The sequence below is a fragment of the Vidua chalybeata genome, chromosome 8, assembly GCF_026979565.1.
Source record: "Vidua chalybeata isolate OUT-0048 chromosome 8, bVidCha1 merged haplotype, whole genome shotgun sequence".
Lineage (NCBI taxonomy): Eukaryota > Metazoa > Chordata > Aves > Passeriformes > Viduidae > Vidua > Vidua chalybeata.
Genome location: NC_071537.1, coordinates 33,598,622 through 33,624,861, shown reverse-complemented (window position 1 = coordinate 33,624,861; position 26,240 = coordinate 33,598,622). Strand labels below are relative to the sequence as shown.

The 26,240-nt window shown below is 53.0% G+C and overlaps 1 protein-coding gene across 1 annotated transcript in view; it reads right to left on the bottom strand.

Moving 5' to 3' along the window:
- Positions 1-26,240, bottom strand: part of UNC5B (unc-5 netrin receptor B) — a 54,424-nt gene that overhangs the window by 9,750 nt on the left and 18,434 nt on the right. The window contains exons 3-6 of the mRNA XM_053948495.1: positions 6,050-6,271; positions 2,526-2,669; positions 832-935; positions 158-338 (exon numbers count right to left, since the gene is read on the bottom strand). Coding sequence (XP_053804470.1) covers positions 158-338; positions 832-935; positions 2,526-2,669; positions 6,050-6,271 — 651 coding nt within the window. The remainder of the gene's footprint in view (positions 1-157; positions 339-831; positions 936-2,525; positions 2,670-6,049; positions 6,272-26,240) is intronic.

Genomic DNA, 26,240 nt, shown 5'->3' with positions numbered 1-26,240 from the left:
CATGAGAGGCTCCTGTTCTGCAGATATTGGTTAGCACCTAACACCATGCCCTACCATTGGTTCACTCCTACCACTCCCAGGAAGTGCCCATAATCCCTCTTGGCTTGGGGACACAGCCAGCACCAAAGGTCCCCTTTCCCGGAGCACGGGCCGGTACCGTAGACGATGACAGCGGCCGTGGTGCTCCGGCGCTTGGCCACGATGTTCTTGGCCATGCAGGTGTAATTAGCAGTGTCCAGCAGCCGGGCCTGCTTGATGATGAGGTTGTGATCGATGGTGATCAGGAAGTTGGTGTCCTGGCTGGGATCGATGACATCCTCATTCCTCAGCCACTCCACCTGGCGGGAAAGGAAGGGATGGGGATTAAGCCATCACCAAGACCAAAGATGTCCCCAGCACTTTAACCACTGATTGGACAACCTTGCCTCTCACTGGCTTTATTTCTCCTGAGAACTGGGCCAAACCAGGCCTGACTGGGGCATGTTACTGGTGTTTTAGCCAAGGATGAGACACTGTGGCTCCCTCCAACACACAGCTCCCAGCAGCTGACGGAGCTGCAGGCAAGGAAAGCTCCACTGCCATGGTAGGAAAACCCATCCAGACTGATTTTCCCAGCCCTCAGCTCCCACTGGTGACTGCTCCCATCCAGACAACTCCCTGGGTGCCTCCTTGTCAGATCTTCCCTCTGAGGCACCTCAGGAAGTGTGGGAGAAGTGTGCTGCCCAAAATAAACCATTGCTCTGAATGAGAGCTGACAGGAGATCATCCAGGATGGGATGGGGTGGGATGGGATGGGGTACCCCACCGTGCATTCCTTCAGGAGCCACTCACCTCAGCCTGTGGGACCCCCTCGGGCGGGCGGCACTGCAGCAGCACCTCATGCTCCAGCGGGACCTCCTTGCCCAGGGGCTCCTGATCAAAGTTCTTCCGTAGGTCTGGGAGGGGAAGGAGAAGCCAGGGGTTACCAGCCTGCAGCAGGAACAGGGCAGCCTCCAAAACTTTGAGCACCTCAGCACCAAGCACCCTGAAGTCAGGAAGTCCCTCTGGCACAGACAGTCAGGGCAAAACATGCTCTGGGAGGAAGGAGCTGAAGAACCATGATTTCCAGGATGGATTTGGGGCAGCACATGGTGGATGATACATTTCCTCCTTTGTGTGCTTGCAAGCTTATACCCCATCCTGTCTTGTCCTTTTAGGGTTAACTTGAGCTTATGCACCGTTTCTTCATCCCTTCCAGCAGAGGCCCTCGGGATGTGGGAGACACAGCAGAGTCCTGCTCCAGAGCCTGGGAAGGAGCAGGAGCATCACTAGATGGTGCTGCAATCCTCTGCTACAGCTCCCAGACCTCTCCATGTGGCTCCTGAACCCTCTGCTCCGAAAAACCATCATGGAAGTGTTTAATGCCAGGCTCGAGGGGGTTTGGAGCAAGCTGGTCTAGAGGAGGGTGTCACTCCCCATGGCATGGGGTTGGAATGAGGTGAGTTTTAAGGTCCCTTCCACCCCAAAACTTTCTGTGATTCTATGGTTCACTGAGCCTGTGGTTTTGCCAGCATAACCCTTCAGCAGCATAGCTGATCCATCACTCTGTTTTGGAGAACCTGTTGGATTATTACCCCTCTAACACCAAACTCCATTTGGGACTGGGGAAGCCTGGCTGTCCTCCTGGAGCTCTGCCATCATCTCATTTGCTCATGGAGCAAATTCAGGCGGGCCCAGCCTGACTAACTCGCCTTTGATCAGGCTGACAGCCCCGGACAGCAGCCAGGGCAGTGACGTGTGACAGCAGGGATGCGGAGGACGCGGAGCCGCTGAGCGTGCAAGGTGCCGTCCGTTGGGTTATTAAGGATAATAAAACCCTGGGAAGCGCTGAGCACGCTGCTGGGCACTGCGGCATTAACCCTGGTAGTGCCACCGCCCCGGCAGGTGGGGACGGTGACTCTCAGAAACAAAGCTACAGCTGGGGTGGGGAGAGAAAAACAGAGTCATCCAGCAAGGATGGGTCATCCCAAACTGATCAGAAAGTGGAGAAGGAGCGAGCCTTTGGAGATGGGAGTGATGCCTTGTGAAGGCTGACCTGGAACAGAGGCCAGACAGAGCTAAAGAATAAAGCAGGAATTTATTAAAAGGCTTCAATGGATCCACCTTGGGCAGCACAAGAGCCCAGCCAGGGCTGCACCCAAGATGAACCAAAATGGTCACAAAATGCACACTCAGTCGCGGGGTCTCTCACTTTTGTAAGTTCTGCTCCATTTGCATATTGGAGTTCATTGTCCAATTCCAGCTCCACCCCATGCAGTCCCATCCTGCTTGTTTTTCTCTCCTCAGCCCACATTGTCTGTGCTCTTGGGCCTGAGATTTGGATCATTTGTCCTTGGTCCCCAGCTGGAGAAGGAATTGTTTTGTCTCCCTGCTCTGTGCAGAGAGCTCACCATCCCATAATACGAGGCCCAGACCCACAGACTAAAGCAGCACAGAATCTGAAAGACATAAAAGCTCAGCCCTGGGGCATCAGTGCCAGCACTTACAGGCGATGCGGACGTAGGCCCGGCGGCTCTTGGTGGTGCCCGCCGAGCTCCAGGCCACGCACTGGCACCAGTAATCCTCCAGGCCAAACAGCTCCTCCACCTGCTGCCGGGACACCTCGATCTGCACCTCCCGCACCAGCAGCCCTGCAAGGGGACAGAGGCACGGCATCCGATGGGCAGGGGCAGCCAGGAGCAGGGAAACTGAGGCAGCACCCAAGAGGGTGGACGTGCAAAGCTGGAGGGCAGAGGGTTGGAGGCTTCTCTTCTTGGGGTTGGCACCTCAGGAATCAGGGAGACTGTTCCCTCTGACGGATGGTTTGGGGATGAAGCCAGGGCAGTGGACCATGTGGAAGTGCATCATTTTCCCCCCAGCCCAGCTAAGCAGGACCAGAATCTCTTCACCATTTCTCAAGGTATCACCCTCCTCCACCAGCTCTCTCCCACATCGCCAACATGTCCAGACCCCTTTCCACCCACCAGGGTTTGAAGAATGCTTCCCCCAGGCTTTGTTGTGGGGAGAAACCGCTCCTGTCTGTGCCACTCGAATACAAATAAAACTTAAGGAAATCAGCCTGGCCATGGCAGGGGGGCAATGACAAAGGTGACACCACCTCAACCAGGACACGGTCCCCTGGACTCCAGGAGCACCAATAATCACCACCAAGGGCACGAGGGACTTGAGCCTTACTTTTCCTTATTTTAAGCAATACCTGCCCATTTTGGGGGTTTTTTTCAGTTTCTATTTTAAAAAGGCCTCAATTTCACCGTGATCGAGAGCCGCACGTTCCCCAACTGTAATTTTGTTACAGCTCACTCCCAGTGCCGTGAGGAGCAATTACTGTCTCCCTGCCACCTTCCTGCAGAAGAGCTGACAAGGAAATACAATTTATTTTGTCACTATTCAGGAGGGAAAAAAAAAGAAAAAAAGAACCACAACAAGAAAAGAAAACCCCAAAAGCAAAGGTATTTGGGCCAAGCACTTTTGGGATTTTAAGAGGACTCAGAATGCAGATATGGCTCCACTCCGTCTCGTCTATCTGGGAAGCTCTGGTGGGATGAGCACCCTGGAAAAGTGGGAAGAATCCTGCAAATGCCCTACCTCTGTCCCCACTGTGACTACCCAAAACTGAAGACCGAGCTCATGGCACACAGGAGTGACTTCCTGAGGGCTTCCAGGCACCAAACAGAGCTGATCTCCCCGCCCAGCCCTCCTCACCCAGCTGAATGATCCTCTCTGACTTGGCCTATTTTTGCTTTCTTCCGCATGAAATGTTTTGGATCAGACGCAATCAGAGCATTACTGAGCCAGGCTCATTCAAGACACGTCATCTTAAAAGTTCCTTTTTCTTTTTTTTTTTTTCTCCCCTTCTTCTTAAAGGTCCCTTTTTCCAAGCTTTTAACCAAGGACATTTAAAAACTAACCATGTTAACCCGTGCTTTTGTGCCTGGCTCTCCCCCATGCCCTTTCCAGCAGCTTTCCCGAACAACGCCGGGCGCTGCAAATGCAGATTTTTTTACCACCTTAAACCACTTTGGTTCCAGCTCCCTTTTCCCTAGGGAGGCTGCCACACCAGAGCACTAGAGATGCCCACACCAGCAGCTTTAACATGCACCACATCACCTGCAGGCACTGTCAGTTCACACCCTGATAGCAGCAAAGCCATCTTTGAAGCCTGGGTGAAGGAGGTGTGTGCTGCTTCCTCCCCACATTGCTGGCACACAGCAGGCTGGAATCTGAGAGGGAGATGCTGGACCAAAGCTAGTGAGTTCCCACAGCAACAGGTTGCCCAGATGGATGCCCCATCCCTGGGAGTGTTCCAGGCCAGGCTGGACAGGGCTTGGAATGACCTGGGCTAGTGGAGAGTGTCCTTGCCCACTGCAGGGGCTTGGAACTAGATAATCTTTGAGGTCCCTTGCAACCCAAACCATTCCACGAGTCTATGAAATAGAGTGTTTCTTTCCACACTGCACATCACTAAGGCATCCTGCAGGATGCTCCAGAGAAATGAGACCTAACAGCAATTAGACAAATTAACAAGGGGGGATTCCACCCAGGGCTGGACCACACTGCTCAGATGTGCCACCAGAGCTGCGAGTGCCTGGTGGTGAATGGTGGAGAGCTGGGAGGGTGACAGGGCAGTTCCACTGCTCCCTCCTTGTGCTGGTTTCATGATCTTCCCCTAAGCATCCTCTGCTGCTGCGTGTGGGGCACACAGGCCTTTAGCTCAACCCAGTGTGGTCAGATGTTATAAATAAACTAAAAACCCCTTGGCAAAGGCTGCTCGGTCACTGACCAGCACTGACTCTGCCTCAGAGTGGTGAGGGTTTCAAATCTGGCCTCTGCAAGAGCTGCGAGGCGGAGATGCACCCGGAAAGAGAGGAACAGAGTGTCACCCGCTCCTGTCAGCCTCCAGAGAAGCAAAGGGACAGCCTGCCTGGGTATCTCTGACTGGTTTTCCTCTAGAGGAAAAACACCCCATGAATGGCTAAAGCAGCTTTAGGAGGAAAGGCTCAAAAAGCTGCAGAGGAAAGAAAGGATCTTCCCTTTCCAGAGCAGGTTCAGGGATGCACCCGAGCACAGACCGGCTCATGGCTACTACAGGGTGGAGAGCAAGAGATACCATGGAAGGCAAGGGTGGGAAAAATCACAGGGACAAGAGGAGATTCTGTCAAACTACTGGTGAAGTCTCTCCTCTAAGCCCAGCCTGCCTTCCAAGGCCAACAGCACTGCAGTTCAAAAGGCTGGCTTGATTTAAAGCTCTCCGGATGCCACATGTGCAGGGATTTGCAGAGGGCAGATCTTACAGGGGAAATGTGACTGTTTTCCTCCACTCCTGATCAGCCAAGGTGCCAAAACTGGTGCAGAAAAGGTGCATGCCAAGCTAAAGCATCCCAGTTTTAGCAAATCTACTTAAGTACGTGATATATCCAACCCCACATATCTAGTTCTCATGCCAGGATGTTTCAAGGCATGGACCGAGCAGCTCTGCAGAGCCCAATCCCATGGAGTAAGACCCCCCCCCTCAAAATGCCTAAGCCACCTTCTCACCCTGTTCCAGGCAGCCAGAGGCTGACATATCCTCTGAGGCAGAAAAGAGCTCATTTGCCATCAACAGGCATTTCAAATCCTACCTGCAATTGCTCTCATTACCCATTAAACACTTAATCCCTCTGCGAACCTGCATAAGCTGCCAGCCTTTGCCACCCCTCCTGGCAATGACTCCTACATGTTGATTAGGCATTTTGTAGAAAAGCAGTCCTTTTTTTTTTTTTTTTTAATCAGATTTAAACATGCTGCCTTCAAAATCCCTTGTAAGAACCCCAAGTCCTGCACAAGGGTAAGAGTGAAATAATCAGGCAGGGTGACTCCCCCAAGCTTCTGGGGGTGCAGTGACCACAGCACCATCACGGTGCTTTCGCCAATGGTCTGCCTGGAGGAGAACCACCAACAGTGTGGATGTGGCAAGAGGGAAAAGGGCCTGGGAAGCAGCGAGAGAAGGAAAGCAGAGGGTGGCTTTGCTCACCGGTGACCTCGTCCAGGCTCTCCTTGGTGACGTGGTCGTTCTGGTTGACCCACTCGCCGTTGCACTTGAAGTAGATCTGCGTGGCGGGGTTGGCGCGGCACACGAGCTCCACGGGCTTGTTCTTCACGATGTAGGCGTCCTGCGGCTCCAGCAGGAAGTGCGGCAGCGTCTCCGCCGGCGCCGACGGGAAGGAGTCGGGCAGCACATCGCTGTACTCCAGCCCTGCCAGGACACCCAGAGGTTCAGGAGCTGCCCCATGTCCCCGTCCCCACTGCTCCCTCCCTGCCCTGCACACAGCAGCTGAGGATGTGTGGAAAAGCAAAACCAGGGATGGAGGCTGCCCAAAAACCGTCAAAGCAGCAACTGGGAGAACCAGAGGACGCAGCCTCAAGCTGCACCAAGGGAAATATAGGTTGGATATTAGGAAAAAGATTTATAGGAAAGAGTGATAAAGTTCTGGAATGGCCTGCCCGGGGAGGTGGTGGAGTCACCATCCCTGGATGTGTTTAAAAACAGACTGGATGTGGCACTGGGTGCCAGGGTTTAGCTGAGGTGTTGGGGCTGGGTTGGATTCTATGATCTTGGAGGTCTCTTCCAACGCAGTGATTTTGTGAATTCTGTGAAAGCAGACCAGAGCTGTGGGATCAATCCTGTTTCACCTGGGTACTGGGCCCCCATCCATACCCCGAGCCCACAGCCTGGGTGATCTCACTGAGGACACCTCGGGGGGAAAAGCAAAACAAACCCAGGTCTTTGGATAGTGATGGGGACACAGAGAGGCTCCAAAGGGGCTGGTGTCCCCCACCCCAAGCCTCCTCCTCACAGCCCCAAGGAATGCATGGGATGCTCCCAGCAAAATGCTGGCAGGGCATTTTGGGAATGCTGACCATATCCCCAGGACAAATCTCAGCCATCCACACCTTCACTGCATTTGGGATCTCACCCCCTGCCAACACTTGGATTTCAGCATCACCCAACAGGTGAGCGATGGCTTCCAGCCCAGCCCACCTCCAGAGAGCATCACCCAGAGGTGCCACCAGGATTCCCAGTATCCCAGAAACCAGGGGGCTGTGCCATGGGGAGCTCCATATTCCTGCTTCTTTGCTTTCAAAAGCCATCTAAATGCAAAAACAACTGGAGGTCGTGTCTGCTCAGGCCAGGCCAAGAAAAATCTTGGAAAGGCGTGAGCAGCTCAGTGCTCACACAGGAACGTTATCCCTTAGGAGTGGGAGCCCCAGGGTGCCTCATTCCCAGCAGCAGCTTGGGAAGATGCTCTGAAGCTCTGATGCTCCGACTGAAGCTGAGCATCATCTGCAGGAGACCCATTTCCAGCCCAATAAGATCAACCCCAAATATCACAGGAGTAATAAAAACCCCCGCACAGGTGCACCAGGATGCTGCTGCTTAACCTGTTGTTCCGGGGAATCTCACTAGCAGTCAGGTCACATCTCGAGGCTTTTCTTTACACTCAAAGGAGTTATGAGCTTTTCCTCCTCCTCTCTTCCCCCAGCCAGAACTGTGATTCTCAACTCCAGGCACTGCAGCGTGCAGGAAAACAGTAAATATCCCCAGCCCCACGATAACATCTCCAGAGCTGGCAGGGAAAAGAAAGGAGCCCACTCCCTTCATCACCCTTGGCAAGGAGCGGCGCTGCACGGAGAGAATCAGAATCCCAAGCTGTGAGGAGGAGGAGGAGGAGGAAGAGGAAAAAAAATATAATCAGATGCATCGAGAAAACAAGATGACCAGGCTTCCTCCTGAGCAAAAATCAGTGAGAGAAAAAAAAAAAAAAAAGCACGAGGTCAGTCGTTTAAAATCCATTTAGGAAAATTGACTTTCCATTTCCATTTAACACAGCACTAAGGGAGAGCGGTAGGACATTTGTCATAATCCATTAACTGCTCTTTTGGAAACAATGAATTAAACTCCGGGCTAATTTCTCTCTCTCTCTCTCTCTGGCTGGCTCTTCCCCACCTCTCTGCTGCTGGTTATTTCCTCCCCCATCTCATTTCCAGACCTGTAATTTTCCCAGGCAGGGAGACAGGGAATGCCAAGGTGTGTGACCCCCACCCTGAGCAATCCCACACTGCTCCCTGTGACCAGCTCAGGCCACTGCTCCTGCTCCCCTCTCCTGCTGAGCAGCCTTTCACCTGTCACAGCAGCAAATACCCCTTTTTTCCTCCACCTTTTTTTTAATTTGCTACTCAATTTTTCATCCACTGGGTTGTTGTTTTGTTGGTTGTGTGCTGTTTTTTTTTTGGTTAATTTCAAAAACCGCTTTGACGCTGTGGCTCTAAATTCCCTGGCAAAGGGGGCTGGCAGGAGATAATCGAGCTGGCAACAGAGGCAGCCAACAAAACTTCACTCACGGGCTTGTGTGCAAACCTCCCTGGTATGATGCTCCCTTGCTCCCTGTGGCAAAGTCAGACCTGTGCTTGGCAGCTGGGAATGCGCACAGGTATCCTCAAGAGCCAGTTTTTGGAAGGATCTTCCCCTACGGAGGTGACACCCCAAAGTGCACGTGGCCCTGATCCAAAACCACGGGCCAGGAGGAGAGTTCCTTCTCCAACAGCCAACACCAAGGATATGTTTTCTCCCACCTCACCACCACTTTGGTGATGCTAAACAAGACTTTAGGTCATCCAAGAGGAGCTGGGAGGGGATGAGTCAGGGCCGGATGGGGATGAAAATGCTGGAATTGTGACTCACCGGGATCATCTGCAGCAGGAAGGCTGAAGGCTGCAGTGGAGCCACTTAGGCCTCCAGAACAATGTTTGGGGCTGAGACACTCCTGATGGTACCAAAAATCCCATCCAGACCCTGCTCCAAGAGGGGGTCTGCCCAAATAAATGCTGAGTCTTTAAGGTTCTTCTCCATGTGGGCACAGTGATTTTGGTGATGACGGTGGGGGAATAGGATGGTGTCACCAGCCCAGATCCAACATCTGCTTTTGGTGGCTGCTGGGTTTAAGGTTTGAACCCAAAACACCTGAACCTCTTAAGCCAGGAGCATGTTGGGAAGGTTAAAATCCTGCAAATTCACGACAGCTGAGAGATCTTTTGTTTCTGGCCAGGAAAGATATGGGGCCAAAAAAACAGTTCTAACAGGAGACAGGGGAAAAGGGTGATGGATTCTTCGTGGCAGACTCACAACTGGGGCCATGCCATGGAGCCCCAACCCCACAGATTCCCCAGACTCATGGATGGGAGCAAATCAAGGCGGAGGGTGATTTTTCCATTCAGAAATTAGCTGGGAAAAAGCATTTGCAGCTGGGCAGGGCGTTTTCCTCCAGCATGAAACGGTCGGTGCTATTTAAACACACTGGGGAAGAATTAAGGCATAGGAACAAGGGGGATTTGGATGAGAAAAGGGAGGAGAACCATGCTGGGCACATTTATCATAAGCCATCAAGCCAGCCTTTCATCCCCGCTCCCGACGCCCGGCCACCCGCCGCATGGGAAACCTCTCGCTCTGCCGACACTCATGGGGGGCCCCCCAAAAAATCCACACACAGTCGCTGGGGGGAGGAACATGCTGCTTGTGCAGGAGCAACTGCTGCTGCTGCGTGCCCTGACTGCCCGGCAACAACTGCCAAACACCCCCCCAGAAAAAGGCACTTTCCCAGTGGTGCAACTCCGTCACCTCCAGAGGCTCCGGTGCCACCCCGGCTGACACTGTGGCCCAGTGACTGCAGGAGCAGCAGGCACGGGAGATGCTTTTGCATGGGAAAGCAGGAAAGGAGCCCTGCACAGCCGGGATTTCCAGTCCTGCAATCACACCAGCAATAAAACTCCCAGCAGTGACAAACTAATAAATATTTGAGAGCGCGCTCCGCTGCCTGTAATCATCTCCCTGGCAGACGTCTGCAGGGGGTTCCCATCTGCCGGCTTCCCTCCTTCCTGCTGGAGGTGGGTGCCTGCTTCCCAGATCTCTTCTGGGTTTTTTTTTTTTTTTTGGAAGTCCCAGCCTGTCACCGTCCCACAATCTCACACGACTTGGGGCATGGTGTTACGGGGTGTCTGGAGCAGCTCTTTGTGGGGAGGGAGAGCTACAGAGGGGGCAGCTCCCAGCTCAACCCACGGGACCAAATCCTGAAGCCTTGGGGATGAGTGTAGTAGGAGCAACGAGAGGAGAAGGGAGGAGGGGAACAGGCACTTCTTTTCCTCTCCCCATCCCTCATCACACATTTTAATCTGCTGGGGCTGAGCTGGATTATCTGCAGCATCTGTTCCCTGGGGGGTGATCTGCAGATGTTTGCTGCCAGCCTTTGCAACTTTGTCAAGACCCACGACCCCAAACCCACCTCATCCCGCAAAGGGAGCAGCACCGGGGCCGGGATCCAGCCTTGACCCCCCACCTCCATCACCCCAAACACGCGGCACCGGGGATGCCGAGCCCGGGAAACAACTCCCCATGCAGCAATGGCCAAGCAAACCTCCCCAGGAAAGCGTTAAAATCCTCTCTCCTGCAATTGTTATCCCTCCAAATATTTGGAAGATTACAGGAGCATTAGTGGCTGCCCATCACCCCCCCTCCGCCACCGCCATCCCTCCTGCAGTACCAGGCGGGCAGGGATGCGATGTAAGGATGCAGGGATTAGGCTGGGATGCCTGGGTTCCTCCAGCTAAATCTCGGTGGCTGTGGACACTTAACCCCTTCTGCCTCCACCTCCTCACGTTCCTGCCTGCCTCAGGGCAGGCGCTGGCTCCTGGGAAGGCCTGGCAGGGAAGAGTTAAACCTGCCAGGTGGGTTAAAATCCTCCTGGAGAAATGAAAAAAATATATGACAGCTTATCTGCAGCACCACAGGAGGAGTCATCTGCCTTCACAATCCCCCTTCCCAATCCCCAAGCAGGGATGGGAATGGCTCTGGCTCCAGAGACAGAGATGGAGGAGATTCTCCAGCCACCAGCTTGGCTCCAGGAGGTGTCTGGAAGGCTGGAGTGGGGCTGGCCATCCCCCCACCCCAAATCCCCCCTCCTGTTGCCTCCAGGGAGAATGTATGAACAGGCTCATTTAGAGATTAGTGCTGTTGCCACTTCAACTCCAGCAAATGCTGATGCTGGAGCCATGGCATGGCTCCCTGCCATTCCAGAATCCCTGCCTGACTGAGGGCATCCCTGCTGCCAGCCCTGGAGGGACACAAAGGCATCCCACCACATTCCAGTCCATCCCTGAGCTCAGGAGGAGCAAGGCATCACCAGCCCAGTCCTGTCCTATTCCCATGGGCTTCCCATCACAGACTGCCATAGGGACAACTTCGTGTCCAGCAGTAACACACACCCAAACTTTCCCTCCTAAAAGCGCCCTGAGCGTCCTTCCTCCCCCAAACATCATCCTCTCCTCCCCAGCCATCCCCTTCTTCTCACCCGTGTGGGGCCCCAACACGCAGCCCCATCTCCGAGGAGGTGACAGCAGGAGGTGGCACCTTCAAAGTCTCCATGAGGTGGAGTGGTGCCACACCAAGCCACGGCTCACTGCCCCTTCTCAGGGGTTACACCCCGCTGGAGACAGAGCAGGGAGAGAGGAGCACAACGCAGGACACAGGGTGTAACTGAGCATGGGTTTGGGAGATTTGAAGGCACTCACATCCAGCTCTCTCCCTGCTGCCTCCTCGCACAGAGCCCCCAAAACCCCGTGCCTTCAAAAGCCTGGGGCTGCTCAGACACGGGCTGGGAAGTGCTGGGAGTGTGAGATGCAGGGACTGTAACAGGTCCCCGGGGCTGCAGCTGGCTGACGTAACCCCCCGGCCTCATTAACTCAGTGTGGCTCATTAACCTCTCCCTCCCGGGATGGGACAGCCCCAGGCTGCCAGCAGAAGCCGCAAAGCACAAAGCTGAGTGTGGAACCTTCGTGGGTAGCGAGGATAACCAGTGGTACCCAGTGCCTGGGATCATTTGGGTTCAAAGCAAAAGGGGAATTTTCTGGAAGAAATTCTTCCTTGTGAGGGTGGTGGCACCCTGGAATAGGTTGCCTGGAGAAGCTGTGGCTGCCCCATCCCTGGAAGTGTCAGGCCAGGCTGGATGGAGCTTGGAGCCCCCTGGTGTGGTGGAAAGCGTCCCTGCCCACGGTGGGGGTTGGGAGCCCACAATCTCTAAAGGTCCCTTCCAACCCAAAACATTCCATGAATCTACCCCACCTCCAACCTGGAGCAGGGTTGGATTTTGACTTCAAAAACCCATGGGGGTGCCGTGCTCGTGGGGTGACCACCCTGGTGCCCCCAAGCTTGGCCACTCAGCAGGGGCTGGACCACAGAAATCCAGCACCCAGCTGTGTCCAAGGGTGCGCCGAAGGTGTTGTTCTACCTCTCTGGCCCCCCAAAAACTGAAGCCCATCCCCTCCTGCTCCCACCAGCCAGGAAAGCACCTGGAATCTGCATCTGGCCTCTCCATTCTCACCGCTCTTATTACTAACTAGACCTGCAAAGAACCACTTAACCTTTCCCCCAAGCATCTCTGCCTGACAACTGGCTCCTTTTCCTCCACTGGCTGCCCTCTCCCAGCAGCTTCACAGTCCCTTCCTGCCAAACCTGGCACCATCCAGCCCCATCCCTCCATCCCAGGGCCTCCAGCTCCTCCCAGAGCCCACCCAGCCCGAGAGGGACGGACAGACAAGCATTTCCCAGCGGGTTACAAGTCCCTCCTGTCCCTCCTGCCCGGCGACAGGCAAACTTTATAATTAGAGAGCATTCCTCCCCAGCCTGGGTAATGAGGGGGTGCACCCAGCCAGCCCTAATTACACCCTTGGAAAAAAAAAAGGAAAAGCAGCAGATTCCTCCTCTCCCAGCTAAAGGAAGAGCCTGCAGCTGGCCTCCCTGGCTGCATACCTTTATTAAACCAGGGCTGGATGGGGACAGGGGAAGGAATAAAGAAAGCAAAGTCTGTGCTGAGAAAAGGGTGGGAAGGAGGAGCTGGGCAGCCCCACAGATATTCCTGCATGCAATGGCCTTATTGATCAAAACTCACCTCACTTATATAAATAAATATAAAAATAAATCGACTTTTTAGCTAAATCCTCAGGTCAGGTTCCTGCAAAGCAGCCTGAGAGGTAAACTAAGGCAGGGTGCCCTCGCATAGGGCATCTAACCACAGCATCCTGGGCATCCCACCCCAGCATCCCTGCGCATCCCATCCCTGTGCCCCTGCCAGCCTCAGCTAAGAGAGTCCAACCCAAATTCCAGCCATCCCCAATCCCCAGAGGAGAAACACCCAGGCTCTGGCAGCACCTCCCGTCCTGGGAGCTGGGAAGAGAGAGATTTATCTTGTTGCTTATGCATTACACTGGAGTATTTATGGAGCCACTACTCTTTTGTTTATCTTTATGATTATGATAATCAAAGGCGAAGCCTCCTTAGAAGTGTAAACAGCTGAGATCCCTTATGGTAAAAATCTCTTCATTTTTCATTATATGGATTTACAACACGACACAGGCAGGTTGGAGTAAATTGTTCCTTATTTCTGGTTTTAGCAGAGCCGTGAGCTGCGCGGATCCCCGTAAATACCCATAGAAAACAGAGTGAATAAAAATCAAAAAAAAAAAAAGAAAGAAATAAGAAAAGGAGGAGGAATTATGCAGCAAATCCCTGTTACACTCTATTGTGCTGGCTTCTTTTGTGCTGTTTTATACATTCCCTTCAGGGAAGCAGTTTTGTTGGAAAACTATCTCCAAATTTCATCTAGCGCTGGTTCTTGTTACGGGCACAGACACTTCTCTTTGTGCTATTTTAATTCCATTGTCACGGTCCTCTTGTCAAGTTTGTTCTGTTTACTGAGCTACAACGTTATTTTTAATGGATATAATAATTATATGAACTTTTTATTTATTTGCTTTGGCCCATGAAAGAAAAGCCCCAGCAGCGGAGAAGGCGGTAAGGCGCTGTTTATTCACATGTACGGCGTGTGCTGGGCTCCCGTTGTGAAAAGAATAATCATTTCAACAAGAAAAGGGAGAAGGGGGAAGAAAACAAGGAACAAACAGGGACTTGTTGCCCTGGTTAACGCCAGAAAGTCCAAAGAATTATTAATTATCCTTCAAACTGCAGCAAACCAACTGGAAGCTGCGAGCTCTCCTTGGAAAACACAGAGAAGAAAAAAAAAAAAAAAAAGAAAAGGTTCTCCTGTTCAACTGAGCACTGCAGTTTGGAAAATGCTAACTCTGGGAGAAAGAAAGTCAACGGTTTTGCAGACAAAGAGCGATTTCCCCTTCACCCAAATTACATACATATTTCAAAATGTAAATTCCCCAGCGTTCCCCTTGAGAGTGCAACTTTCAGGAGGCTGTTTTGCAATGGGTGGGTTTTCTTTTTCCCCTGAACGTGCAAATCTGGAGGCGACCGCCTTGGCTTTGGGCATGAAAAGTGACTTTAAAGCAGCAGCAGCAGCAGCAGCAGCAGCAAGCAGGGCTGTGAACCTCCCAGTGCTCCTTGGGAAGAGAGGGATGCTCTGCTGCCCACCGGGCATCCCAGCCGGGAGCATCCCTCCCTGGGCACGCACATCCCACAGGACCACGGGCTGGAGGGGAGCAGCTCTCACCCTCTGAGCACCCCACCGAGGTGGGCACAACCCAGCCAGGCCCTTTAGGTTTGGAAGTCCTGAGTGGTGGCACTTCAGTCCCAAAATCCTGAGGAGGTGGCTGTGCACGTCCCACCCCAAGGAAGCCGAGGCACTGGCAAGGTAAAGCAAAAAGTTGAGGCAGCTGGCTGCAAAGAAGGGAACAGCAGTACAAAAGGAACAGAAATTAGGGGGGAGGGTGGTGTTTGGTTTTTGGGGGGGTTTTTCCCCACCCATCCTTTTGTTCTTTCTCTCACCCACTCTCTCCTCCCGGGAAGCCAAAGCCGGCTGGAAGGACGCTCCCCGCCGCCTCCAGCCAGCCTCTCTCGGCAGGCCCCTCGCCAGCTGCTGCCCTACTTTTCCCGACGCGTTTCCCACTCTTCTCCCGCAGCTCGCTCGGTGGCAGGCGTGGGCTGGGAGCGGCTCCTGCCCCGCTGCCCGCAGCTCCCGGGGCTCCCTGTGCCACCGGAGCCACCCCCAGCATCACCTCCCGCCCCCAGCCCAGGCCAGCTCAGCCCAGGGAGGCGCTGTGAGCAACGCTGCCCTGATTTGAAATCATTTTAATCATCACGTTATTATTGTTTAATCACTAAAAAAAAAAAAAAAAAAAAAAGTGAAAAGGTCCACTCCGTGCCTCAAATATCCATTAATTCAGCTGGGGGAGGAACATCACAGGAGAGGCTGATTAAGGTTCCTTTATTAAACAGTCTTTAAAGTTGCCCTTAATCTTTCAGATTTGTTGCTATGATAAAAAAAAAAAAAAAAAAAAAAAAAACCAAAACAAAAAAAACTCGACAACAAGAAAATAGCCACCACAAATGGAGGCTGGAAATATTTTTCTTTTCATTGTCCTTTCTCTGCCCTTTTCTTCCCTTCTCATTTTACTGTGGGGACAAACAGAAGGAAAAAAAATGGGGGGAGGGGAAGAAACAGGGATAGAAAAAGATTTAAGGAAAAAAAAAATAATCCCTGCTGATGCTGAATGTCAAATATTAAGATTTTTTTCTCTCTCTCCCCTCTTTCAGCAATATCCTTATTAAAGAATAAGCCCCCAAACCACCAGTGAGACAAGCTTAGATGACAAGGCTTCCCCATCCCCTTTTCTGTGTTAGATTTGATCCCTGAAGCCAGGAGCAGGTGGGATGGAGGGCAGGTACCTCGTGCCCCTCTGTGGCACAGGGAGAGGTGTCCAGCCAGTGGCAAAAGGATTTTAGCAATTACCTTGATTAGTTTTATTCCTTTCCCTCTAAACCCCACAGGCAGCTGGGCTCCCAGCACCTCACACCTGCTTTAACACAGAGAAAAAAAAGCTGTGATTTGATAAAATCCCATGAGGTTTGGGGGTTTTTCTGGGGGGTGCTGCCATCCAGAGCGGGAGCAGGAACACCCCGTGCTCCCACGGAAGGAAACCCCCACACAAACAAAGCCTTTTCCCCTCGGGCTCCACTTCCAGGGAGGTGGGGAACCTTCAGGAGCTTCCTAGCGTTGTTTGGCACCCTCCTCCCCTCTCTGGCATTTCAATTCCATGGGACCCCGTGTCGCCACAGGTTTCTTCCTTTCTCACCACCGGGCATTTCCACCTTTTCTTCTCTGGACAGAGCCCGTGCTCCCACACCGCCGAGCTTCTCTTTCCTCCTTTTGTCCTCTGGCACACACATTCCTGCTGGTGCGCAGCACCAAACTAAACTCCTAGGTGGCCCAAACTCCCACAAGCATCATTTTTGTCTCAGCATGGGTACCCCTTGGTGCTGGAGGGCTGGAAATGCCCCAATTTTGGGGGTCTGTGCCACCCTGTGCTTCCACCTGGAAGCACTGCTGATGCTGCCACCTGTGTCCAACACACCAACAAGCCAACTCTTCCTCCCACACCTTCCTCTCCCTCTGCTGGTGCTACAAGACCCCAAGGTATTGATAAAAATTGGCCTTCAAAATACACAGTGCTGACAAGCAAAATGAAATTTGGCATGTTGAATTCAGTGACAAACACACTGAGCATCTCCAAAAGCCGAGCGGGGCTCTGGTGGATGCAGGACACCCCAGGCACAGCAGTGGAACGGCTCCTGCAGGGCTCAGAGGCAGCTCTGAGGGCAGAGACACTGGGCATGCCACCACAGCATCCTGGGCATCCCACTGTTAAAAACGGGACCACACTCCCGGTACTAAAAGTGATTTCAGCATTTTTTTATCATAAAAAGAAAGGCCTAAAGCAAGGGGGCCCGCGGGCTGAGCGGGAGCGCTCCCCTGGCGGATGCTGCGGCGCCGACGCTGGGTTCTCGAGCAGCGATGCTCCAGGTGGAGCGGCACAGATTCACTGGGTCAGATGCCCCTTTTTATCCCGTTTTGTGTCCCTTTGGACTGGTTTCTGTTGGGATCCTTCATTGGCCCATGACAGTTCTGTCCAGGCTGGCTCGTTTCGCTGGGGGTGGTGCGCTTTGCTTAGGTGTGATACGGTACATTCAGTACCGTATTTCTTCTAACTACCCTTTTACAATATAATAACCAAACTAACAGCGCATAGTTAACAATTATCAACTGTTTTACAGCCGTTTCTAACCTATTTTTAACACCACCGCAGCATCCTGGGCTTCCAGGTGATCCACAAAGCTCTCAAGAGAGCAAGGGCAAAGCATCACCCGTACTGAATGTCATGGAAAAAGCAGGAAAAAAATCCCGGTGCCCAGCAGCCTTGTACTTTTCCCCCGGCTGTCTCGCAGCGGCTGCATTTCCATGAACGATTCGCACTAATTGCTTTAACTACGGCCGTGCTGCGGGTAATCGGAGTCATTGAGCGACCTCTGCTCCGGGAGAGCTCCGAGACCTCTGCTCCGGGCGAGCTCGGGGAGCTCCGGGAGCTCCGGGACCTTCGCTCCGGGCGGGGCCGGACCGGAGCGGGGCACGGCCCCGCAGCCCCGGCCAGACACGGGCACGCAGCTCGGCTCCGATTTACTGCTCCCCGGAGCCCGATGCGTGAATGGCCTCTCTGCCCTGCCCTGCAGCCTGGATGCTGCCCCTGATTCCTGAGCCCCCGCAGGGATGGATCCTCAGGATTCCCTCTTGGACTGGCGATGCCACGCACCGTGACTTGTCACCACGACTGCCAGCTAGCCCAGCGCTGGTGGGGATTGGGTTGGGTTCGAACCAAACGTGTACAAGCACTTGAAAACCCCCAGATCATCCCCCAGACGTTTTCTGAACGCAGGAAAAAAAAAAAGGTGTTGCCCCATCCCAGTCCTGGGGCAGGCGGACAGGAGGGAAGAGCCAGCTGTCACTGACCAGGGGACACTGGGCTCTAAGGCTAAGCCCCATGCCTGGATCTGCTTGCCAGCATTCCCAAAGCACCCACGGAGAGCTCTGCCCAGGGCCTGAGCCTCAGGAAGCCCCCAAAGCCCTGTGCTGCACCTCCCAAATGAACCCTGTCCCTGCTCAGGGAGATTCTTGTATTCAGCCAAGCTGGGAGAGCTGGGAGTGTTCAGCCTGGAGAAGGAAAGGCTCCAGGGAGACCTTAGAGCCCCTGGCAGTGCCTGAAAGGGCTCCAAGAGGGCTGGAGAGGGACTTTGGAGAAGGGCGTGGAGTGCCAGGGCACTGCCAGAGGGCAGGGTGGGATACTGGGAAGGAATTGTTCCCTGTGAGGGTGGGCAGGCCCTGGCACAGGGTGCCCAGAGAAGCTGTGGCTGCTCCTGGATCCCTGGAAGTGTCCCAGGCCAGGCTGGACAGGGCTTGGAGCAACCTGGGATAGTGGCAGGGGGGCTGGAAAATCCCTTGAAGGTGCCTTCCAATCCAAACCATTCCATGCTTCCATGATGTCCAGCAACACCCAACACATCCAACCCCCTGCAGGCACAGTTAAAACTGAAAAAAAACCACAAACGCTCCTTTGGAACCCAAACACCTCCATCCCAAGGAGATGTGACCCCAGACCCCACAGCAGGGGTCCCTCTCACACGCTTGACGTCCAGGCTGGGAGGTGTAAGGGGACATCCATGCTTCCAGGAAAATGCACTGCAGCCCCCTTCCTGCCAGTCCACAGGGACCCATTACACTAACAGTGTGTCCATTCAGCCTGATATATAAATTACTAATGTAAATTAATGGATAATTGAAGCCCTTTAGTCCTAAATATTTAAATTATTTAACAGGCAATTAAGAGCGAAGGAGAAAGAAAAGAGGAAAAGGGGCCTTAACCCCAACAGGCAGAAAAAAAAATATAAATGAAGTGTGAGGAGAGCAGAAAGAGCTGAACACACACATTTTGAAGCGGAGCTGCCAGGTCCATTTTGTTTGAGCCAGGCTGGTGTTACAGTGGATGCCCCCAGACCCAGGGGGACAGGGAGAGGAGCATCCACCAAACAGCCCCGCAGAGCAGGACAGATTCTGATCCGCTTCTTTTCCAGAGAGAAAAACCCCATGGCTTTGTTTGTAACAGCTCTTGGTTATAGTGATTACCAGAACTTCCTGGCATGCCAAAACAATACTTTCAGATAATATTTTTCATCCTCCCTACCCCTCAGCTGACAGCATTCCCTTTTGTAACACCATTCCTGGCTCCTTTTTTTAACCTGATTCAAGTACAAACACATTTATTTCAAGTGCTTTCACTTTCTTTTTTCTTTCTCAGGTGGTCTGTTTCACTCTCTGCATCCAGCCCTCCTCCCTCTCCAAACAATTCCTCACAAAGGCAATCCAGCAGGATGCTGGGTGTCACCAGTGCAATGAGCTTCCCCACCCTCAGGTATTCTGGAGAGCCCTCCTAACAATACAGCGACAGGTCGGGGCTGAGAAACGTGGTGTTTCCTCCTCCAGCCTCCATCCCAAACTGCCCAGCGATATTCCCAGTGCTCCCCTGGGAGCTGGAAGAAGAGGTCATAAGGAAAGATGGTCCGTGGAGAGAAGACGTCATGTGGGAAAAACAGGATTTTAACAAAAGCAGCGTGTGAGTCTGTGTGAGTCTGTGCGTGCCCGGGGACAGCACCGAGGGCAAGGGGGGGGTCGAGACAATAGTGAATAGGCTCCAGATTATATCCTGAACTCGCAGCCCCATGGGAACAGGGTTATAAAAACCCTTTTTATTTTGTTTGTAGTCCAAAACAAACAAGTACATAAAAAGCTAAATGCGGAGAAGCCAGACAGGAAGTGAGTAACAACATCTGGGAAACATCTGGCCCCGGCTGTGCCGCGAGCCCGGCCGCCGGCACAGCTCCGGGTACCTGCTCCAACAGTTCCCAGCCAGGGCAGGTCCCCAGAACCTCTGCTCCAAAAGGGGAAAATGGATGCCCCAAGCAGCACAGGACACCCTGGCACAGGGCTCTGAGTATTGCAAATGCAGGTGAACCCAATGGGAAGAATGCTGATGTCTGACTCCAGCTCAGAAGGCTGAATGATTTCTTTATTATAACTATACTATAACACATTAATATACTATTTAAAGGAGATACTAAAACTACAAACCTACTTTTTCTAGCTACCATATCTAACCCACAACTTGTGACCCCCTCTCTCTAGTCAATCCACAGGTGGATCTGATTGACCATCAGGCCCAAACAATCCTCACCAGAATCCAGTCAAGCAATCACCCCAGGTAAACAATTCTCCAAACACATTCCACATGGGAAAAACAAGGAGCAGAAATAGAAATCGTTTCTCTTTCTTTCTCTCTGTGCTCCTCTATGAAAAAATCTTGAGAGAGAGAAGAATGTGTCTGCTCCACTCTGAGCATCCCCTGAGCACCACAGGAAGCCCCGAGAAGGGCTCTGAGCATTAAGGATGCCCTAAACAGTGCAAGACCAACACAGGGCTCTGAATATTGCAGGGCACCCTCCCAACAAGGGCTCTGAGCATCTCAGGACACCCCCTGAGCATTGCAAAACATGCCCTGAATAGGGCTTTGAGCATAAAGGATGCCCTGAGCAGTGCAGGATACCCTGGTCCAGGGCTCTGAGCACCACAGGCCAGCCCTGAGGAAGGTTCTGAGCAAAAAAAGGATGCCCTGGGAATTTCAGGACTCTCTGGTCCAGCGCTCTGAGCACTGCAGGAGGAAGGCAGGCTGGCAGCTGGCACCAGGGCACTCTCTCCCAGCCCTAGGAGATGCTCCACGTCCTCCTCCACAGGACAGAGGAGATGCTGCGAGCAGTCAGAGGGGCTGGAGGTATTTTCTTCCTTCTGGTTCTCATCTCCTGCTCTTACTCCTCCAAAAGCCCTGTGAAAGAACCTCCCAGCACTGCCCCATGCACAGAGCTGGGAAGCCTGGGGAGGTTGCAGGGCCTGATGCCTGGGAAGGCTCCAGCCGGGCTGCGAGGGAGGAGAGCTGGCTCGGCAGGATCACCGCCCGGCTCTCCTCACCGGGGAATTCCCCCTGGCTGCCAGCCCGAGCTGCCAGCCCACATCTTCCCTCCGCGCCCGCCCACGGCCAACGGGGTGCTCTGGGGGCAAGGAAAAGGGGCTGCAAGAGACCCCACGGAGCTCCTAGACAGCAAGGGAAGGTGTGATGGAAAGAGCAGCGATGCTCAGGAGCGGCCTGGATCACAGGAGGAATCACTTCTGTCTCCCCCGTGCAGCTCCAGCTGCACTTCCAGCCAGGAAATGCAAACAGCCACACTCAGACACCTGGAGCAACTCTGCTGATCCTTCACTGCTGCACCAAACTCCTGGCAAGCCAGCTTCCCTCAACTCCTCAGACAGGCTGGGATCCCCCCAGCCCACCAGAAACCCCAAAGCACCCTCAGCTCTCCCCAAAACGTCTCCTCAACATTCCCTCTGCCATTCGCTCTGGCAGAGCCCAGGATTAGCACTGGGGTATTCCAGTGGGGAGGATTAAAGCTGGTGCAAGGCTGGACCATGCTGGAGAGGGAGCAGCAGCTGGCTGCACAACATCTGGCACTGCTGCTCATTTATTGCCCAGTGTGGCAGCACGTGGGACTGCTGAGGGCCACCAACGACCCTGCTGGTGGCCCAGGTGTCCCACAAGGACAGGAAGGACAAGGACACGTCGTTTTGGGGTGTGTTGCGGCCACGCTGGCAGCTGGCCTGGACGTGGAGCATCTCCCTTTGGAAGAGCCCCCACACGGTGTAGGGGATTTGGGGAGTAAAGGGAAGCATTAGGGATGAGGATGGGAGAAAAACAGGGAGGAAAGAAAATAATCACAGAATGGTTTGGCTTGGAAGGGACCTTGAAGATCATCTCATTTCAGCAGGGACACCTTCCACTGAAATACCAGAGGAGGAAGGACAGTGTTTGGAAAGGGAAACAAGCAAGGCACATTAAAGGAAAAAATTATCCAGCAGGCTGGCAAGGTTAAAAAAGCAAAAACATGGAAGGATAGGGAGACCTAATTAAAGAAGCCTCACCCAGAACACGCCACCAGCAAAAAGCATGTGATGTGTCAGGGACAGAGACTCGGATGCTGCGTGTCCCAGGCCGTGTCACTGCACACCCTGCAGCAAAGGGCAAAGCTCCCAGACCCCTGACCCACTGCAGCACAAGGGTGAGCATTTTGCCCCCTCATTTCTGCTCATTTCTGCATCAGCTGATGCCCACCTGAAGCCTTTTTTTTTTGTGCTGTTACTTAAAACCAGCTACATTAGAAAGCTCCAGCACCAGGAGCTGCCCAGGAGAGTCAGACCCCACTGCAGCACGAACCCATCCCCATCTCCACAGCTAAATTTGGCCCAGCCCAGGGCAGACAGGATCTTGGAGATGTCTGAACACATCCAGGCTGTCAGGGAGAGGAGGGTGATGCACAGGAACCCACCAGAGCCAGGCAGCCTGTTCCCACCATCCCTCACACGTGCTTTTTCTTTCAGATTCCCAGCCTAAATAAGGCTTTGGGGAGGAAATTAATGAACAGCAAAGCTGATTACAAAGAACAATACAATGACTCAATCTGTTTCTTTTACCTCAATTGTATAAAGCTTTTACATTTATGAAGGTTTCTCTCAGTACACAATGAAACAGCCCTCTGAGGGAAGCAGTAATGGCCCTGGAGACTTTTTGAACAAGACTGGACAAAACACCACAGGAACAATCCCAAAGGAAGGACCAGATGATCTAACAGGTCTTTTGCATCTTTAATTCCTCACCCTTTTCTTTCTCCTCCCGGTTCAGGCGCGGGGGTTTTTTAGCTGCTGCTAATTAGATGTTAATGCGGGAGCGGCTGCCTTTAGGAGAAACATCGAATGACAACCAGATCACAGGGACGGGGGTCCTTATTCTCAGCATGGAAAACCTCCCTCTGGAAGCAGAACAGGCCGTAAAATGCTGGTATCTTTTCCACACCAGGGTGGATTGCTCCTGCACCCACCAGCAGCTCGCTGGCACTCACGGGCCACATCGGTGCCAGCTTTCCATCTCCTCCTTCTCTGTCCCCACATCCAGCCTCTTCACCAGTGCATGGCAAGGATCACCAAAGCTGTTTTGCCTATCCAGGGACAAAGGGAAAACCCCACCAGCACAACAAGGCACATCGAAACGACCTGAGTTTAGTTCAGTCCTAACAGCAACCAACTCTGCCCCTTGGCAGAGCATCTCCAGGAGAAGGCAGCGGGATGCTCTGCCCACCTCCTTCTCCCTGCTGTTTGCTGGGCTGTTTGGATCATCTCTAACACCTGTCTCAGCGAGCTGCAAGGGGCTGAGCCGAGCTGTTTGTGATGAAATCAATGAGGTGATGCAGAGGCAGAAGTCTGAGGCCCTGCCCCTGGCGCCCGGCCCCGCCAGGGGACATTCACCGAGGCTGTCACCGCCAGCGCAGCCCGGAACAGACTGGCAGAACCATTTCAGTCGGAAAAGACCTCCAAGACCATCGAGTCCAACCTGTGACACATCCTCACCGTGTCACCAGAGCACCCAATGCCGTGTCCAGGCGTTCCTTGGACGCCTCCAGGGATGGGGACTCCACCACCCCACGGTGCTCGGAGATTTCTCCCAGCCCCATGTTGCCCTCTTCCTTTCCCTGCTGGTTGAGGTACAAGGAAGGTACAGCCTGCCCGAGCAGCCTACCACACCTTTCCCCCTCCAACATATCCTATTCCCCCAAAGTTCAGAAGTTCAGGCTGTCTGGGTTCTGCAATAGCCTTTGCAGACCTCTTGGGGTCTCACTGTTGGGTTGACCCTAAAATTGTAAAAGTTTTTGTTTCTTAGCTCGTGTAGCTAAAGAAGGAGTTGGAATGTGTTGGATTAGCTTCTTAAGGTTGTTTATTTATCTAGAACATTCTGTTTTTTTTGATTTGTTGAGCTTTGTCTAGTAAGGTAGCTGTGGTAATTTGCTTGCCCCTTTGGGTGGTGATTACATTCTATATCAAAAGTTACATTTACTTTGTTTACAATAACGTGTTAATACTTATTATCTGTGTTAGACAGTGTGTTTCGACTTTAATAGAAAAGTGTCACTGTCACACTAAGACATGGAGGACAAGAAGAAGGAGAAGAAGGTTACGATACATCCAAATTTTTCTATTTTGTACCTTTGAATTACGTTCTAAAAATCTTAAAATTTTACCTTTTTACTTCGTGTTAATTCACTTATTACACTGCTTAAACTCTTGCGGCTTGTAATTCTTCGTATAGAGTTGGCAACCTCTCCCACGGGTTAAAATCGAAGTCATTGGTGTTTCTGACTTTTTGTTCAGGTCTCTGAGCCCCTTGCTAGGGTCTGGAGACGCTGGGGCAGCCAGAGGGATGTTTTGGACTCTGACAGCTGTCTGGGTTCTGCAATAGCCTTTGCAGGCCCATTTGCCCATTACCCTAAAGCTCAGGAGTTCAAACTGCCCGCGTTGCGTAACAAACCTAAAACCCATTTTGAAGACATTAGCACCCATTTCTCCTAAAGACCCTCACCCATCGAGCTCTTTGTAGAGACATCCGCACCCATCTTTCCAATCCCTCTCCAAGGGAGCACCCTCATACCTCGAGGTCCGCAGGGAAGGCCAAGAAGGGATGGGGAGCCTCAAATCTGCGGCAGTGGGATGTTACTGCTCTGTTAGTGGGGTCAGAGCCCCACCACCAGCATCCCTATGGGCAGTGACCTCCTCCCTCCAGCCCCAGCCCCTAAGCCCAGCCATGACAGGAACAAAAGCCACTGCTCAGAGACACATTTATGACCCTCCAAGAGGGAGCCCGCTGACAGCTTAACGAGCTTTTTGTTTTTCAAGTAGTGGTTTTATATTTACGACCTGAAAGGGAAAAATGCAAGCAGGCAGGGACGATCAGGGGCTATCTGCTCCTTCTGCTCCTGACCCGATACTGTCCAAGCCACATCCAAGCCCTTCCGGAAAGCCATAAAAAACGATTGCGTTTCGGCTTTTCCCCTCCTCCTTCTTTCTCTCTCCCCTCCACTAAAACCAAAAAGCATCTTTTTTGGTGGTGCTCACTCCTTGTTAATGTCCACCCCAAGGAAAAGCATCAAATATTAATGCAGGAAGCTTCGGAGAGCTCACACTGGAAACCAGAAGCCCCATATGTTGTGGAGTATCCCAGTGGATGCAAGATCCCACCAGTTCATCCCCAAGGCCTGGCTCTTTAATGCCTGGGAAGGAAGGAGGAGGCCAGAAGCTGGGTTTTTATGAGCACCAGGGATCACATTCCTGGGATATCAGCCCAGAGTTACACTTAGAGGAGGAAAAAAACATAAGGGAAAAAATCCAAGCCCCACCACCCTTCCCCAGGATGCTGCACTGTTATTTATAAGCTTCAGAGTGAAAAGAGAGGGCAAAACTCCCTGGTTTTGTTGGGGTTTTTTTGGGTTTTTTTTTTATCCCAAAGGCATTAGCACAGCAGAGAAATGCCTTTGGGCTGCAAGAGCATTCCCAGCAGGAAGATAAGGCTCTTCCTTTGCCTCCAGATTCCTTGGCAGAGAGCAGACACATGGGGTTTGATTGCACACAGACAGAGATGCCACAGCCCTGACACCAACATGATAAGAGCTTTTGTCCCGTGGAGGGCTCACCCGGCTGATAAAGACCCTGCCCTGAGCCCCTGAAACCCAGAAGGGACCTTGGCTGAAGAGTTGCAAGGGACTGGTGGGGAGCGTGGGTGGCCCAGATGTGCAGTGCAACATCTGGAAGGGGTGGGAGCCGTGTGCCACGGCAGTGTCCCACGGACACGGTGCCCATGGCAGTGTCCCATGGACACGGTGCCCGCTGCAGGTGACGTTGGGCACGCACGTCCCCCCCTCCCAGGCGAGGAAAGCACCCCCATGTGCTTGGTGGTGACACCTTCGTGCCCAAACGCTGGGACTCGATGACCTCTGATGGCTTTGCCAGCCTGCAGAGCTGTGTCCAGCTCTGGGGCCCCCGGCACGAGGAGGACACGGAGCTGCTGGAGCCAGTCCAGAGGAGGCCATGGAGATGGTCCAAGGGCTGGAGCCAGGCTGGGAGAGCTGGGGGTGTCACCTGGAGAGGACCTCAGAGCCCCTTCCAGTGCATAAAGGGGCTCCAGGAGAGCTGGAGAGAGATTTTGGACAAGGGCTTGGAGGAACAGGACAAAGGGGAATGGCTTCCCACTGCCAGAGAGCAGGGTTAGGTTGGGTATTAAGGAGAAATGCTTCCCTGTAGGATGGGGAGGCCCTGGCACAGGGTGCCCAGAGAAGCTGTGACCGCCCCTGGATCCCTGGCAGTGTCCAAGGCCAGGTTGGATGGGGCTTGGAGCACCCTGGG